Source organism: Ricinus communis, chromosome 7, assembly GCF_019578655.1.
Source record: "Ricinus communis isolate WT05 ecotype wild-type chromosome 7, ASM1957865v1, whole genome shotgun sequence".
NCBI lineage: Eukaryota > Viridiplantae > Streptophyta > Magnoliopsida > Malpighiales > Euphorbiaceae > Ricinus > Ricinus communis.
Window position 1 is genome coordinate 21,898,093 of NC_063262.1, and position 14,902 is coordinate 21,912,994.

The 14,902-nt window shown below is 30.0% G+C and overlaps 1 protein-coding gene across 8 annotated transcripts; it reads left to right on the forward strand.

The window, feature by feature from the left end:
* The first annotated feature begins 1,578 nt into the window (after positions 1–1,578).
* On the forward strand, positions 1,579–13,819 carry LOC8282559. Of its 8 annotated transcripts, XR_001535653.3 has the most exons (12): positions 1,584–2,301; positions 2,404–2,528; positions 3,626–3,767; positions 3,870–4,151; positions 4,235–4,382; positions 5,703–6,662; positions 6,773–7,011; positions 7,101–7,174; positions 7,852–7,960; positions 8,428–8,633; positions 8,877–8,939; positions 13,383–13,819. XR_001535653.3 is itself a non-coding variant. In XM_015723095.3 (11 exons), the coding sequence occupies exons 3-11, from the start codon at positions 2,464–2,466 to the stop codon at positions 8,461–8,463; spliced, it is 2,055 nt and encodes a 684-aa protein (XP_015578581.1). In that variant the 5' UTR covers positions 1,584–2,005; positions 2,150–2,301; positions 2,404–2,463; the 3' UTR covers positions 8,464–8,863. The 8 variants fall into 8 exon arrangements, 5 of the variants coding, with proteins under 5 accessions (XP_015578581.1, XP_025014240.1, XP_048233298.1 ...); XR_001535652.3 differs by lacking the exons at positions 8,877–8,939; positions 13,383–13,819 and adding an exon at positions 8,726–8,863; XM_015723095.3 differs by lacking the exons at positions 8,877–8,939; positions 13,383–13,819 and having other exon boundaries at positions 1,584–2,005; positions 2,150–2,301; positions 8,428–8,863.
* The last annotated feature ends 1,083 nt before the right edge of the window (positions 13,820–14,902 follow it).

Sequence of the window (14,902 nt, forward strand, 5' to 3'; positions counted from 1 at the left end):
AAGCGGTGCGTTGCTGCAGCTTCCGCGTCTTAGGGAATTCGCATCTTATCCAAATTCATTTCCAATTGTGGATTTTACGTTTTTCTTTTTTCTCTCCCATCCTAATTGGGTTTTATTATATAATACTAATATCAGTAAATTACTTTACTTTACTCTTTTTCCATTACATCTCACTATCACTTTGATTACATACTTGTGTATTACAGTTTATCATTATTATTTTATTCATAACTAATAATATAAAATAGTCCTAATAGAAACTTCAATATTTTAGAAAATACAACTAATAAATTAAATATTAAATATTATTATTATTATCCTATTCTTAGGATTAAAAATTATTGTTAATTGCATAACAGTTTATTAAATAATAAGTTGATTATAATGACTAATTAATATTTAAAATAAATAATAAAACATCATTTTAAGAAATCTTTTATGTGCAAGCGAGAGTAATTTAAAGATACATCAATAACATTTAAAATATATTAATATAATAACTCTAAAATATTGAAATGAAGCTGGAATATATTAAAATTTTGATAATTCACCTATAAAGCTCAGCTAATATATAAATAATACACATTAACTTATAATTATAGTAATTATATTTTCAATTACTAAATCTTATTTAGAATCTCTAGTAAATTTATTTAATATAAAAATTATATTTTTATTTTTTAACTAGACATATAATTAGTATATATTAGTTGTTAGTATTAAAAAGAATGACAAATTTTTTAAATGAGCTATTATAGCTTCTCACTTTTTTTTTCTTAGAATTTTCTATGAAAAAACTAATTTTACAAAAAATAAAAGAAAACCTTGATCTCAATATCTCTATTTTTAAGAGTAAAACAGTTGTTGAAATATATATATATATAAATATATAATATGAACATGGAAAGAATAACATTGACTTTTGGAGACAAGGAAATAGTAATTTGGTGGAATGAGACGTCATTTAAGAGTGTGTTATTAAAACCAAAACAATGCTTAGTGATTAAGAATATGGTCAATAAGTTGGCTTAAGAAAAAAGAATATAGTCAATAACTCTAGACTACAAAGACGTATTAACGCAAGTAGAGTGAGAAACTAATTATCTTAATTTACACTTTCGTTTAATTTAAGTTATTACATCATTTGAAAAGTAAATAACTTGATTAAATTCTTCTTAATTTTTTTATAAATTCAATTTAATTTAGTTAAAATTTAAAAATATTTCAATTTTGCTAGACTCGGTTTAATCTTTTTAAAAATTAAGTTTAAAAAATTTAGTACAAGTTATATTTAACATAACTTAGTAAATTAATTGGAAAAAATTTAAAATAAAATAAAATTAGCACTTTTGCTATAAATATAAAAAAATGGATGACCTTTTGCTCTTTAGTCCTAATCAATAATTCAAGTAATGTGTAAACTATAAAGTAATAATTGAAGCGTGTTCAAAATAATATAACTTTTTATTAGCAGATAAATCACAAAGTAAAATAATTTAATTCTGTAATGCTCTTTCTTCTATTTAACAAATTAGAAAAGAAAAATAGAAAAAGGCACGAAGCAAGCAGACCATATAATAATAATAATAATAAAATCTCCAGCAGCACGCGCCAATCTCGGTTAATTTATCTCCCAGCTTCCTCCTTTGCCTTCGCTTCTCGCCTTCATGTTGTTTGAGAAAATCTCTCTTTCTATCCCTCTTCTCTCTGCTTCTCTCTTTAGAATTCGCGACTACTATACGACTACGACAACGACAGCCATCATCTTCAACCTTAACGCGCCAAGTATCAGATCCCAGCATCTTTTTTTTTTTATACAATTTTACCCTCATCTTCTCCAATCCTTCTTCTGCAGCATACATAATAATAATAACCTCCCTCTCTCTCTCTCTAGAATGAATTAATTGAGGATGTGTGTTGGGGAATGCAAGTGTAGAAGCTTCTTTAATTAATTAATACACGCCTTTCAAGCCAAGCAAAAGCAACCAAGCGAACCATATTCCTTGTAATCTATCAACAACTTCTGTTTTTTCTTTTTTCTCTTTTATTTTCCAGTTAGAATTTGATAGCAAAATAACGTTGGACATTAAATTAATATCTGCACCGGCTCCTTCTTTGGTTTGTTTCGATATGCGTGTTTGATCTGCAGCCGTTGATCAATCCAGCGTGGAGTTGTTGGCCGTTTTTGCTGTTATTATGATATGAAGTTCAGCGGTGATTCTTTCTTTTCTTCTTTCCTTCTCCTTCTTCTACTTCTTCTTTGTTCTTCTCTTGCATTCTCATGGAATTCCCTTTTTCAAGGTCCTTTTCTCCTCTCTCCCTTTCCAGAGTTTGAATTTTTGGATTGAGATTATTATTTTTGGAGGTTAATTTTGTTTTGGTTTGGTTTGGTTTAATTAGCAGTGACTTGCGGTGATTGTGGAGGTAAATTGAGATTCAACCGTGGATTAAAGCGTAATTTTCATGGGGAAACTCGACAATAATAATAATGACAAATTTATTTTTCCTTTAACAAGTCTCCAGATTGGGTGCGTATCTTTCTCTTTTTTGTTTTCTTTTACATTTTACATCTTTTTTACTGTAATGTTTTTGGTGGTAGCACCTTTTATGGAAATATTGCGTTCAATTTTGCTACTTTATATCCTTTTAAAAAAAAAAAAATTTGTAGAGTTTATGGACAATTAAATTAGTAGCTGGTTTGATTCCCTGCATCTTATTTTTTATTTTGAAAAAGAACACTGTGATTGTTAGTTTAGTGAGCTTTAGCTGAATTTGGTAGGTAGACGAGGGTCCGATTTTGTATCTTATCAAATATGAGAAGTTAATATAGATGTCTGTTTTTTTAATCATATGTTAATAACTGCGGTTAATCTGGATATTTTTTTGGGAGAGACTATTTGGATTGTCTACTATTTTTTATATAATCTTGTTTGTTTTGGGAAACTTCAGTGTGTTTGATGCTTGCAAATCATCAATCAAAGCTTGATATATGACAATTTTTTTTATGAAATTAGTAGTGAAAGTAGTGGGAATTTGGTTTTTTTTTTTTTTATTATTAATTACAAACGAGGGGAGGGCGAATTAAACTTGAAACATTGCTCAAGTTGAGATATGCACCTATTGTAAGGCTAAACCTGTGTTTCCATTGTAATTTGTCCTGTTAAATAGATTCTATGTTCCAGAAGACCTGATGAATACTGTTGAAACAAGATTATGATCTCTTTTCTATGATGATCTCATAGGTTTCATTCAATCTAAATGTACTGATGAATACTGTTCAAACAAGATTATGATCTCTATTCTATGATGATCTCATAAGTTTCATTCAATCTAAATGTACGTCTGATATTGCTGAATTATGTAACTGGCTCAAACTTCTAATGTTTCTATCATAATTACAAAATCTTGGACACCTGCAGAATGTGACAGTCATGGCATATCTTGACAATTAATTTGGGAAAACTACTTTTTATAAGAATAGAATGATTGATTTCAATAGTTTGCTGTATGTATCAAATGGTTATGAATCTTGTGGTGTTAAATAACGGAGACTGTTTGCTACTTCAATGTGTTAACTATAATTTTGTGTTCTAACTTTTCTACTTTGTGCTGCATGCTTCTACAGAGACTTGCAGTCTTATCTTTCAGATCTTAGTGTTTTCTTGGCCATCGAAAGTAATAAATTATATATCTTGGTGGACAATCGGCCATGGTTAAGGGATCTTGGTTCACATCCAGCGCACTTGTGGCAATTAATGGTTACCAAGGTTGTCTAAGTTTACCTTTATGTGCTCTAGGAAACAAATGTTCCTTTTAAAAATTCTTTGATAATTGTCACATAGTGATATCGTTCTTCTTATCATATGCAGTCCAGGTTATCTCCTTTTGCAAACACGAAGGTTCGGAGGGAGAGAAGAGAAGTAAAGGACGCTTGTTCTGCGCCTAGTCGTAGTAAATCAAAGAAGTCTGAGAGATGGTTCTCATTGATTGATGCAGCAACTTTCTCTCGGAAAAGAGGTTTGCTACCCGTGAAGAAATTACGTAATTCTTTGTTTCTAAGCGGTGAGTTACACAGGACCCTCTACGGTTTTATCGTGTTTGAAGTTGACTGGACTGATGTTCGGGGTATTAACTACTTGAATGAGCTTCAGGTATTGCCTCTTTTAAATTCCCATCTTTTTGTTTGCAGCTATGTGGACATCATTTTGGTGAATGGTTTTCATGTCAATTGCAGACGGATACATCTCTGGCTATTGAGACCAAGATTATGCGGAGATGGGAATTCGATAGTATAGAGCAAGCTGCAAGTTATATATCGTTGTGGTTCTCAGGACCAATTTCTGAGCAGCTACACCTGAAAGAGTATCTGGAATGTTCTATAGGTATACTTCTGCTCCCATTATTTCTTATACTGGAAGAATCAACCGTGATCATATCATTTATTTTGGACATTCTAGGTGTTGTTAATTGTTCACTTGTCAGCAGATCCCACGTGGATAAATGTTTATATTACTTGGTTGGCATGTTCTCTTTATATCCATCTATCTGTGTGTTTCTTTCTTGTGGGCTTTTCATTTTACCCAAGAAGTTATAATGCTGCAATAACTAACCTCACTTAGTTGGCGCGGTGCATTTGATCTGGTAAACATTAACCATTATCTAGGTTGATGCTGGATGTAGAAATACAATTTCATTGTATAGGTGTTTGAGAAACAGTAATTAAACCCATCTTTGAGGTTACCTTCCGTTTTGCCACATTAAATATTTTAGTTTACTTTAGTGGTTTCTTCCTTCACTAACTTGTTATCAAAAACTTCCATTATTTGCAAGGTTGCTGACAAGTTTAAAAGCCCTTGGTAATCTTAAGGTCTCGATTCTTTGGGACAAAATATTTGGTACAGCTGAAAATTTTAGCATTTTACTATATAATTGCATTCTAGAAATGCGCTGAATTGCCTGAAGGGGATTCAGTTCTGAAACTACAATTTGTAAGAACATCCCTTAGACTCTTATGTACACTGGTTCTTCACTTTTATTTACCACCTTTTCTTTGCTGATTCCGAACCCTGTCAAATTTTAAAGCTGCAGACACAAATAAATAATATTTTTCGTCTCAGTTGGTATAATTTGTACGGCCATAATCTAGGTTATTTAATGGACAAATGGTTTATATATGTATGAATTGTTTGTCTGTTGACCAGTCTTAGTATTTGACATAATGATACGTAGCTAGCAGTTCTTCTGTCATGTTTAAGGACCAAAAAAAATGAAAGCATTTGGGTGTTGCAGCTGTTTTAGTTGTCACTTTAATGTTCATATATAAGAGCACAATTTATGCCAATGATCAGACAGTCGCCTACCAATAATCATGGTACCTGAAGTGAGATGGACGCTAACCATAACGATAGCATTTTTGGTATGATATTATGGTTGTTTTCATGTTCCATCTGTTTTAGCTTACATCTCCACCATATGATTTCCCATTCATTCTTGGAGAATTGTCTTTCATTTTCTGAATTGATGATCTTTGATGCGTGCTGGAAACTTAACAGAAAAAGAAATGAGCTTGAATAATATATTTCATTTATTTGAAAATTTTAGGTGGGACTTTTTGATGCATGCTGGAATTACTTTTTTTTTTTTGGCAGCAGATTAATGAATTGAGCTTGAATAATCTATTTTCTTTTATCTGAAAATTTCAGGTGAGACATTTTATGATGCTGAAGAAAATTCTTCAAGTACTCTCTCTATTGATGATGACGACAATATCTGCAATGTTGAGGATATCTCCTTATGCCCTGGTGGTAGTTTCAGTGCATATCCTGGGACCATGGAGAATAGTGCAAGTGATCCACACACACCTCCTCCCAATGGGCCTTATAAGAGAAGAAAGGTAATCAAGTCCTTTGGTACTGGAGTTGAAGTTGATTTTTTTTCTGAGGAAACAGCGGGTGGAGGTGAAGACTCATTGAACAACACAGAGACCTATACCAGTGATAGCGATTGTGAAAACACTGTTGAAGCTAAGCAGTATCAGGACGTTTTGATCCTGTTTAGGTTCAATGATCATGATCTTCCGTTTAAATTGAGGGATGTAATAATGCCTGATTTGCGGTTGCTTACTTTATTAGAGGCTGGACTCCCATCATGGGTTATCTTTCTTCAGTCATATCCTGGATTTTGCCATCTATATCGCCCCTGGATGTGCCCTCTGGCTAGAGCTTTATATGTGCTGATCTCAATTGTCACTGTTCTTATAGGATTTTATGATTTATACAAAAATGTTCCAGTTCTTAAGGCAACTGCATCTCGTTTGTGTGGGCCACTTTTTGATTGGATAGAGACATGGGAGATGGTATCAAGGATTAAGTACTTGGGAACAATGCTATTCCTGCACAACTTTCAGAAGGCTATAACATGGCTTTTAACTGTTACACGGACCACTAGATCATTCTTTTCTGTTTTCACACAACCTTTGGCTGAACCACTTATGGAGTTGCTTGGCTTCCTTCTTCCGATGTGGAATGTGCTGATTGAAGTGGTAGAGAGCCTGTGTTCTATTGTTTGGGTTGTCGGTGGATCTATTTGCAATATAGTTGTGGATTTAATACAGGTTATACTGTGGCCTTTGTGGCTTATCATCTCGATGATCTGGAGCATTGGTAAGTGGACTCCTGCTGTTATTTATTCATTCTGTAAGAAAGTTTTTACTTAGCTATACAACCATCAACATCTGATTTATAGTTCTATTTTTTTGCTTTTTATACTACAGCAACTTCAATTTTATATCCCATGTTTTGGATCCTTTGGGAAGTACTCTATGCTCCCATCCGTATGGTACTTGCGATGGCCAGTCTTGTAGCCTTTATATGTGCCTCGATATCAGAATTGATTGGAGATATTTGGCGGTCTCTGAGCACCATATTCCAGTTTGCTTCAGCATCTGAGGCAACAATAAGCACTTATGAAGTTTCCATGTGGCGGTCGCTTTGGAATGACATATTTTCTCAGGTTTGATTACAATTTTTGAAGTTGCATATGATGATAAATACACCACAAATTAAGTCAGTTGCTCTTACTGGTCTCAATACTATTTTCAGGTTTTCCGTGCTCTTAGGAGTATATTGAATGGTTTTGTTGCCTTCTTCACAGCCTGCAATCGGCATCGCCTTAGGTAATGTTTACATCAATTCAAACATATTATACTTTATTGTTAACACAACCTTGTACATTGGCTTGGATCTAAAATATCCAAGTTTCTGCAGAAAACAATAAAGTCAAACGAATATTTTATGAGAATTTTACTTGTTTGATAACAGAGTAAAAAATTGCTGCTAAGCAGAAAAGCAATATGTTTATGTATTTGGTTAAAATGGTTATTTGAAGTGTTATTATGATCACAATGACCAAAAAGGACATATGGTCATAAAAGTATAAAAGTAAAAAATAATTGTAAGATTTTTCACACGTCTAACAAAAAATATATAATACAAGAGATTTATTAAAACTAATATAAATGGTTAGTAAATAAAACCTTTCAAAATGATCATTACAAGTTTTAATCAATAGCACAATTTTAATTACATTCGAAGCCCATAGGACATCTTTATCCATATAAAACTCTTATAGCACTTTCTGGTCGTTCTCAAAGGAGTTAAGAAGAGCATCAAACTTGATGCTTGAAAATGTAGGTTTTCAACTAGACAGCTTATAAAACCACTTCTGAGTCCAAACCTACTTTTGAGTTTATTCTTTTTTGCTTGTGTTATTCTTCTTTACTTAATCTAAGGAACATAACTCTTTGGCAAAACCAATTTTCTCATCATGATTTTCTGATGTGCTGGCATACAGCATTTATAATCACACACAAGATTTCACTGGAAGAATATTTGGTCGAGCTCAGAGATCACAACCTTCAGATTCTAGGCATAGCAGGGCACCGGGGGGGACTCGAAATCTGGTGAGTTAAGATGGCTAAAGTTTGTTTGTTTGTTTTTTCTTTTTCTATATCCATATAAATCTTTTGCTGCATGGAACATAAAACTTGTGATATTTTTTTCAGTCGATATGAGTTTATTGTGTTTTGTGTCGTTGGGTTTAAGTCATTGATGGTCTGTAGGCTGTAGCATGATATCTAGATTACAAAATTTATTTCAGAAAAATTATAATACAAAAATAATGTTTTCTTATGAAGGGAATGTCTTAAACTTATATTAGCAAATCACGACGTCCTTTCAGAAGTATAAAGCAAACAAGTTCTCGTTCCTGCTAGTGCTTCTTGCCACTTTTAAGCACAAATCTTCAATTCAACAAAATATTAATGCCAAGACATAATAACTAGTGATAGTTATTACTAAAGCTATGTCGGACGACAGAATATTTGCTTTGCAATTCTATCAGGCTGACTGTTGTTTCATGGTTTTGCAGGCTGGAGTAAATCGGAAAATTCACATCAGTAGTTAAAATACAATAATTTCTATCACACTAAAGACGGAGAAGGTTCTGCAAACAGAGAGCCCGTGTCTCTTGGATAAAATACCTTTGACAACAGGAGAGCCAGATTTAAAGCAAATCTGGGGAGGAGGAGGCAACAGGGAATGCTCACTTGGGAATTTCTGCAGCTACATTTACAGGTGTACTATCGGGAGAGCTTCATTCTTTTGTTCATTGTATATTCGTCAGCTTTTTTGCTTACACATGTTTTTCTTTTTAATTTCTCTTATAGGTTCTAAAATAACCATCCTCTCTATAGTCCCAAATATTTATTTTCCAAATAATCTCTGGCTTCCTTTTTCCTATATGTTAGGTGTATGTAAGATGTAAATAGCAATGTAATGGGTAGGTAGTAGTAGCTTGACGTCAATCTTCTCTTATAGGTGGGTGGATGAGTTAAGTGCTGCTGTTAGTGAATAGGAAAAATCTCGAGCACATCTGCACCTGTGAGTAAGCTGCATCCTTCACCGTTTTCAATTTAGTTTAAATTTCATTCAAATCTGTTAAAAGAAAAGAACTCATTTTCAAATAACAATTTATTTGCTAAGAACATTTTATATTAATTTGATGTGTTATATAATAATTATGGAATTTATTGTAAATAACCTTAAACCCAAAACAAAATAATCACAATACAGAACCCGAAAGAAGCCAATGAATCCCCTTTCCTCAGTGTTATACCAAACCAAAAAAGCAAAAAAATACATAAATAAATAAAAGAAACAGACTATATTTTATGAGAAATACAAACCTGACCGTTAACTTTGTGGTTAATATGAGCAGATGCAGATTGATCATCACTGGGCTTTTTGGGGCAATTATTATATACTTTTTTATATTACTTTATTTATTTTGTTATCTCTTTCATTAAGATTTCTATTATATAATCGTTAATTAAGCGTGGTTTTATACTATTTGTCTGTTAATTTTTAGCGTAATATATAAGTTATTTTTTATATTTTATTTATTATACTAAAATTCTTTTGTATTTAAAATTTATAAAATTTAAGAAATTTATTTGTGAATTTAAAAATTGATATGCTGAAAGTTAAATTAGTATTTTATATAATTAAATTTGTACAAAATTAGTTATAGCTAAACTAAATTTTAATAAAATAGATAGAATTTTTAAATAAATTCTACGTTACTTTTAAAGTTTAAAGTACATTTTTCAGTACAAAGGATTGAATCTCGACTTCTTAATAAATTGAATGTTTACCTCTGATTTTCCAATCCCATAATGAAACCTTTGGCACTTGATCCCTTCTTCCAACTCTCTTTTGCCCTCTCACGCCAGTCACCTTTCTATTGGCTGCTTCAACCCCCAAAAATAAAATAAATAAATCAGAGCACTTCATTGCATCATGTTTATAAGTCGCCAGATCATAAATTTTACTAAATTATAAATATTTTTTAATTTTATTCTTTAATATTATTTCCAGATCATTTACTAAAATGACATATTTAAAAAATAATTTAAATTACTTTAGACATATAACATGATATTTTATACTTTAATATTATATAATCGATACATATTTTAACTCTAAAAAAATTAAAATATTTATTAATATGACGTATAAATTACATAAAAGAAATTAAAACACATATTAGTCTGACATATAAATTATATGAGTAATTTATATTTTAATATTATATAATTAATAAGAACTCAATTACTTAAAAATAAATAAATATATCAATCATTCAACAATTTATTATATAAATAGACACATACTTGAAAATTGGGGGTTGCAGATGGAGGTATTAGAATCAGAAGCATTGTTAGCACATTTCAGGGTGAGGTTTGTGCTTGTCGATTAATTAGGCTTACTACGGGTTTTGGTGGCTTTAAGCGTACCCATTTTCTAGTTTCATTACGGGCCCACAAATCGGGTCATTACAAATTTGGTATCTAAGTCAATATATTCCATAACGTCAAAAAATCTCTTTTAATTTTATCATTTTTATTTCATCTTTTTCTCATGTTTTTTTCTCAAATGAAATGTATTCTTTTATAGCTTTCAACCAAATAGGTATTAAATTTTTCATCAAAAGTATTGAGAAGAATTACAATTCTAGTATAATAAAATTAATAATAAAAATAATATATATTTTATTTTTAAAATTTAAAGTTAAACTAAATAGATTCTTAATTTTTTCTAAATATAAGTATTTTCAAAATATTTAAAATTTACTAGATTAGATTATACTAAAAGTAAGAGCAAATGAAAGAATATTGCTTTTTAAATTTTTGTACGACTGCTAAAATTATTTTTTGCTAAAAATAAAATTTTCTTTTAATCTAATAAAAGAAAATAATTTTAGATGAATTGATACTTAATAATATATATATGATTAAATTGAAACTTTTAAATTAATTTAGTCTTTTAACTTAACTTTGTATGAAAGAAGAAATAATTAGTTTTTAGTGTATTAAATAAATTATAAAAAGTTGGTATATTAAACTAAAAACTAAGGGCAAACAGTATAAAATACAAAGTAAAAAAATTTAAATTTGAGTATTAAAAATAATTAAAAAATATAAAAAATAAATAATAATTATTCATGAACTGTTTTTATGTTTGACCTGTCACTCAAGAGTCATGTCATTCTCTTGTTCGTTGCTTCTACTCCTTTTTATATAAAAATAAAAAGGAAGTAATTCCATTTTCATTTGGGCGTAATATCTTAAAAAGGCCCGACTGATAATCCTGTTTCCTTTTGGCCCAAATTTGAGAACAAATGAACTAGTATTCCATTTAGCATTGTGCTTTTAGATTAACATTTTGAACATGATACGATAATATATATACATTTTTGAAACCTAAAAAATTATTTATAATAAAAAAGATTTTCTATATTTTTGCTTTTATCCAACATATAAAAATCTAAACTCTAAATTCCTCTCTTACTAATTTTCCTTCACCTGATTTCTTTTCTCACAACAATGCCACCATCGTCACTGGTCTCACAACCAATATCAATTGATCAAATAGAAAGCACACCACCATACTTTACAGACACATCCATTGAAAATTTAGGTTGCTGGCAAGACTTCATATAAGGATTTAGGTGGTGGCTGTTTGTTTGATAGGATTTAGAGAATAAAGGTATTTGATTCTATGGGTCTGAGGATTTTTAATGTTTAAATCAAAAATTGCATTGAAGAAGCTTGTAATTATATACAAGGATTTGTTATTTTGAATGACTTGTAGTCGTTAGATTTTGTTCTTCTGCTACACTTTTTTTTTACATTACTACTCCAAAAATTTATCTATGGCAACATCATCTTCTTCTCCATTAAAAATCTAAACTCTAAATTCATTTCATACTAATTTCTCTTCACCTGAGTTCTTTTCTCACACCACCACCGTCGTCACTGGCCTCATAGCCAACATCATTTGATCAAATAGAAAGCATACCACCGTACTTTATAAACACACCCATCAAAAATTTAGGTTTATGGTTGGGAAGACCTCATAGATGGAATTAGGTGGTGGTTGTTTGTTTTGCTAGGATTTGGAGAACAAATATTTGGTTTTATGGGTTTGAAGAGTTTTAATATTTAAATAAAAAATCGCATTGAAGAAACTTGGAATTATATACAAGGATTTGTTGTATTTTGAATGATTGATAGTCGTTAGATTTTGTTCCTCTACTACACTTTTTTTTTTTTTTATATTACTACTCCAAAAACTTATCTATGGCACCAGCTCTAAAACAGACCTTATCAATCAATCTTTATCCATTGCAGCCAGTGGTGCAACCCAATTGTAACAACTCACTCTTCTTCTCGGTCTCGAATAAGTAACATTATATTATCTTCCAATGAGCAGCGTTTTACTGCTGAGTCACTTTTCAATCTCTGTAAAGAAGCCACTCCTTAGTCATTCCTCCTTAGACTTACTCACCCTCTCATCTATAACTGAAAAATTAAACAACACCATCTTAGAGCTTGATGCTGCTATTTTGTTTGATGAAAGATGGTCCGAGTTGCTGTTGTTTATATTTTAGTATGTGACTATAATGCGTGTCGTAAGCACCAAGATTAAATTGTTGATCTTACCAAAACCATAGTAGAGGCAAGTCCGGTAGAATTCTAGAGGCTAATTCTTTTACTAATATTATTAAAGCAATATAGTTTGAAAGCTAAAATAGAAAGAAGTTTTATTGAATATGATTGAAAAATAAATTGAAATGAAAACTGAAAATAAATCAATAAACAATTTCAATCCAAGAGAGATTGATTCGATTGATTTTCTAAATTGATTATTGATGCAAAGAGTCTATAATCTATTATTAACTACTTAGCCATAATTTTTTCTCAAACGAGAATAAATTTTAATTTTTCCTACACAAGTTAATTCAAACTCAACATCCAAAATAACTCTTATTCTTAATTTACTTGGCATTAAGCAATCTCCATATAATTAGAAATAACACTAAATTCTAAGAGATTACTAAGTCGATTGATAACCTATCAACCGCTGATTAATTAAATCGTTCATAGTTTCTCTAATATTAGCACGTAATCTAATTGCTTCTAAATTAAACTTCACAACAATTACAGATTATATGATTTCAATAAAATATTCAATCACTATAAATCTCAAACTAATTAGCCACTTAGTTATATATTTAAACAATTATAAATAATTATAGCAAAGAAATAAAAAAATAATTAAAATAAGAATAGAGCTTAGATGTTCCTTTAAAGTGAAATAAAAAATTAGCCACATATAATGATTAAAAAATAATTAAAAAATGAAAAAGAAAATAATTTAGCTACTATTTTAAATCTAAAAGCTGTTGTCAAGATGTCAAACCATGATGTATTATGCAATAATCATTCAAGCTTATTTTTTGAGAAAAACATGTATTTTTAGAGAAATTCGGATGAGGAAGAGAATCGAGCTATGGAGCAGAAGCAATCGTTATTTTTTTAAAGAAAATGGGTAGAATGCCAAAAAAGTAGAGTCACACAATACATGCACAGTAAAACGTGTGGAAAGGGCTTTTTGTCCAAAACTAAGGGAGTAAGAAAAAGTGAAATTGAAATGTAGAAGAAGAAAAATAGGGACGAAAGAAGTTTGTAAGAGTGTGTTTGAGAGGAGAGAAATAGGAAATCTTTTTTATGCCCTCTATAAAACGACAGCATATGATGAGTGGTAGAGTACATGTAGGGGCTTTGTAGTAACTTAAGGGTTTTCTTGGGTGAAATGACAATATCAGCTATCAAATTGATTTTGAAGAACTGTAACAAATATTGTTTCATGTTTACAATTGATTTCTTTGGGATTTCCGTTCTCCCTTTTCAAATCAATATTTCCCATTGTCATCATAAATATAATTTTGCAGAAGCCTGAGTTGGAGGTAGTGAGGCTGATGGTAGTAGAAAAGAGAGAAAGAGTTGGTATAATAAGGATGGAGTTATTTATGCTCCAATCTTTATAGCCTGATTCTTTTCTTATTTAAGATGGAAATGGGAGAAATATAAATACACAAAAACCAAAAAGATGTTTTCAAGTGTTGATGAAATGAGCAAGAGAATACTTGTTACTTACATTTGAAAATGATGAGGTCATAATGGATACTTTATTAGTAATCAAAATTTGTAATACCTCATAGATAGATATTATGCTCATTCCGTCCAGTTTTAATAAAAATCATTTTTAACTTGTATAAAATTAATAAATTCAGTATTTTTCAATTGATAATATTTTTTAATTTAATCAAGTAATGCCTACATAACTTATTAATATTTGTTCTAATTTTGAACTATTTAATATGGTATATAATATATTAATAAAATTAAAGACAGTTTAATAAATGTATTGTATGATATATCATATGGGCAAGAATTAAAATGATATTAGTGAGATATTTAAAATCTTTTTTAGTCATTTTCTTACTAAAATATTCTTATTAAATCTTATAATGCAACATATAGCTATTCAAATATTATTAAATTTGTCTATTTATTTATAATTTTTAAGATTTAAATAAAAAAATTTTATATAGTAATTTATAATTTTAAAGTTAAAATTGATTAAAAATATTGATAAAAAGTGATCTGTATTATTTTATAAAATAAAGAAAAAAGACATCAAAATTAGAATTAGAAAATAATATATCTTTTTTAATAAAGTAAATAATATTATTTTTCATCTATTTATTTCATGAAATCTCTCAGAGCGATAGTATCTTCCCCTTTTTAAATTATTTTTAGTATTAGTATAATTTAGGAACAAATTGCAGCCCAACGTTTAGAAATTCAGTAAAAATGAACCTCCACAATTTCACCTAATACCAATTATACCATTATTATTTATTATTCTGTATTAACCTGCAAAACATCAGCACCATTATCAACGCACATTAGATCCCTTCAATCTTTGTATCCTTG

What these genes read in the sequence shown, in the direction of transcription:
- LOC8282559 (XM_048377341.1), top strand. Translation starts at nt 2,464, where the DNA reads ATGGGGAAACTCGACAATAATAATAATGACAAATTTATTTTTCCTTTA. An exon ending in GTATCTGGAATGTTCTATAG is followed by an intron (nt 4,383 to 5,702) that starts GTATACTTCTGC and finishes TGAAAATTTCAG; the next exon opens with GTGAGACATTTTATGATGCT. An exon ending in TGCAATCGGCATCGCCTTAG is followed by an intron (nt 7,175 to 7,851) that starts GTAATGTTTACA and finishes GCTGGCATACAG; the next exon opens with CATTTATAATCACACACAAG.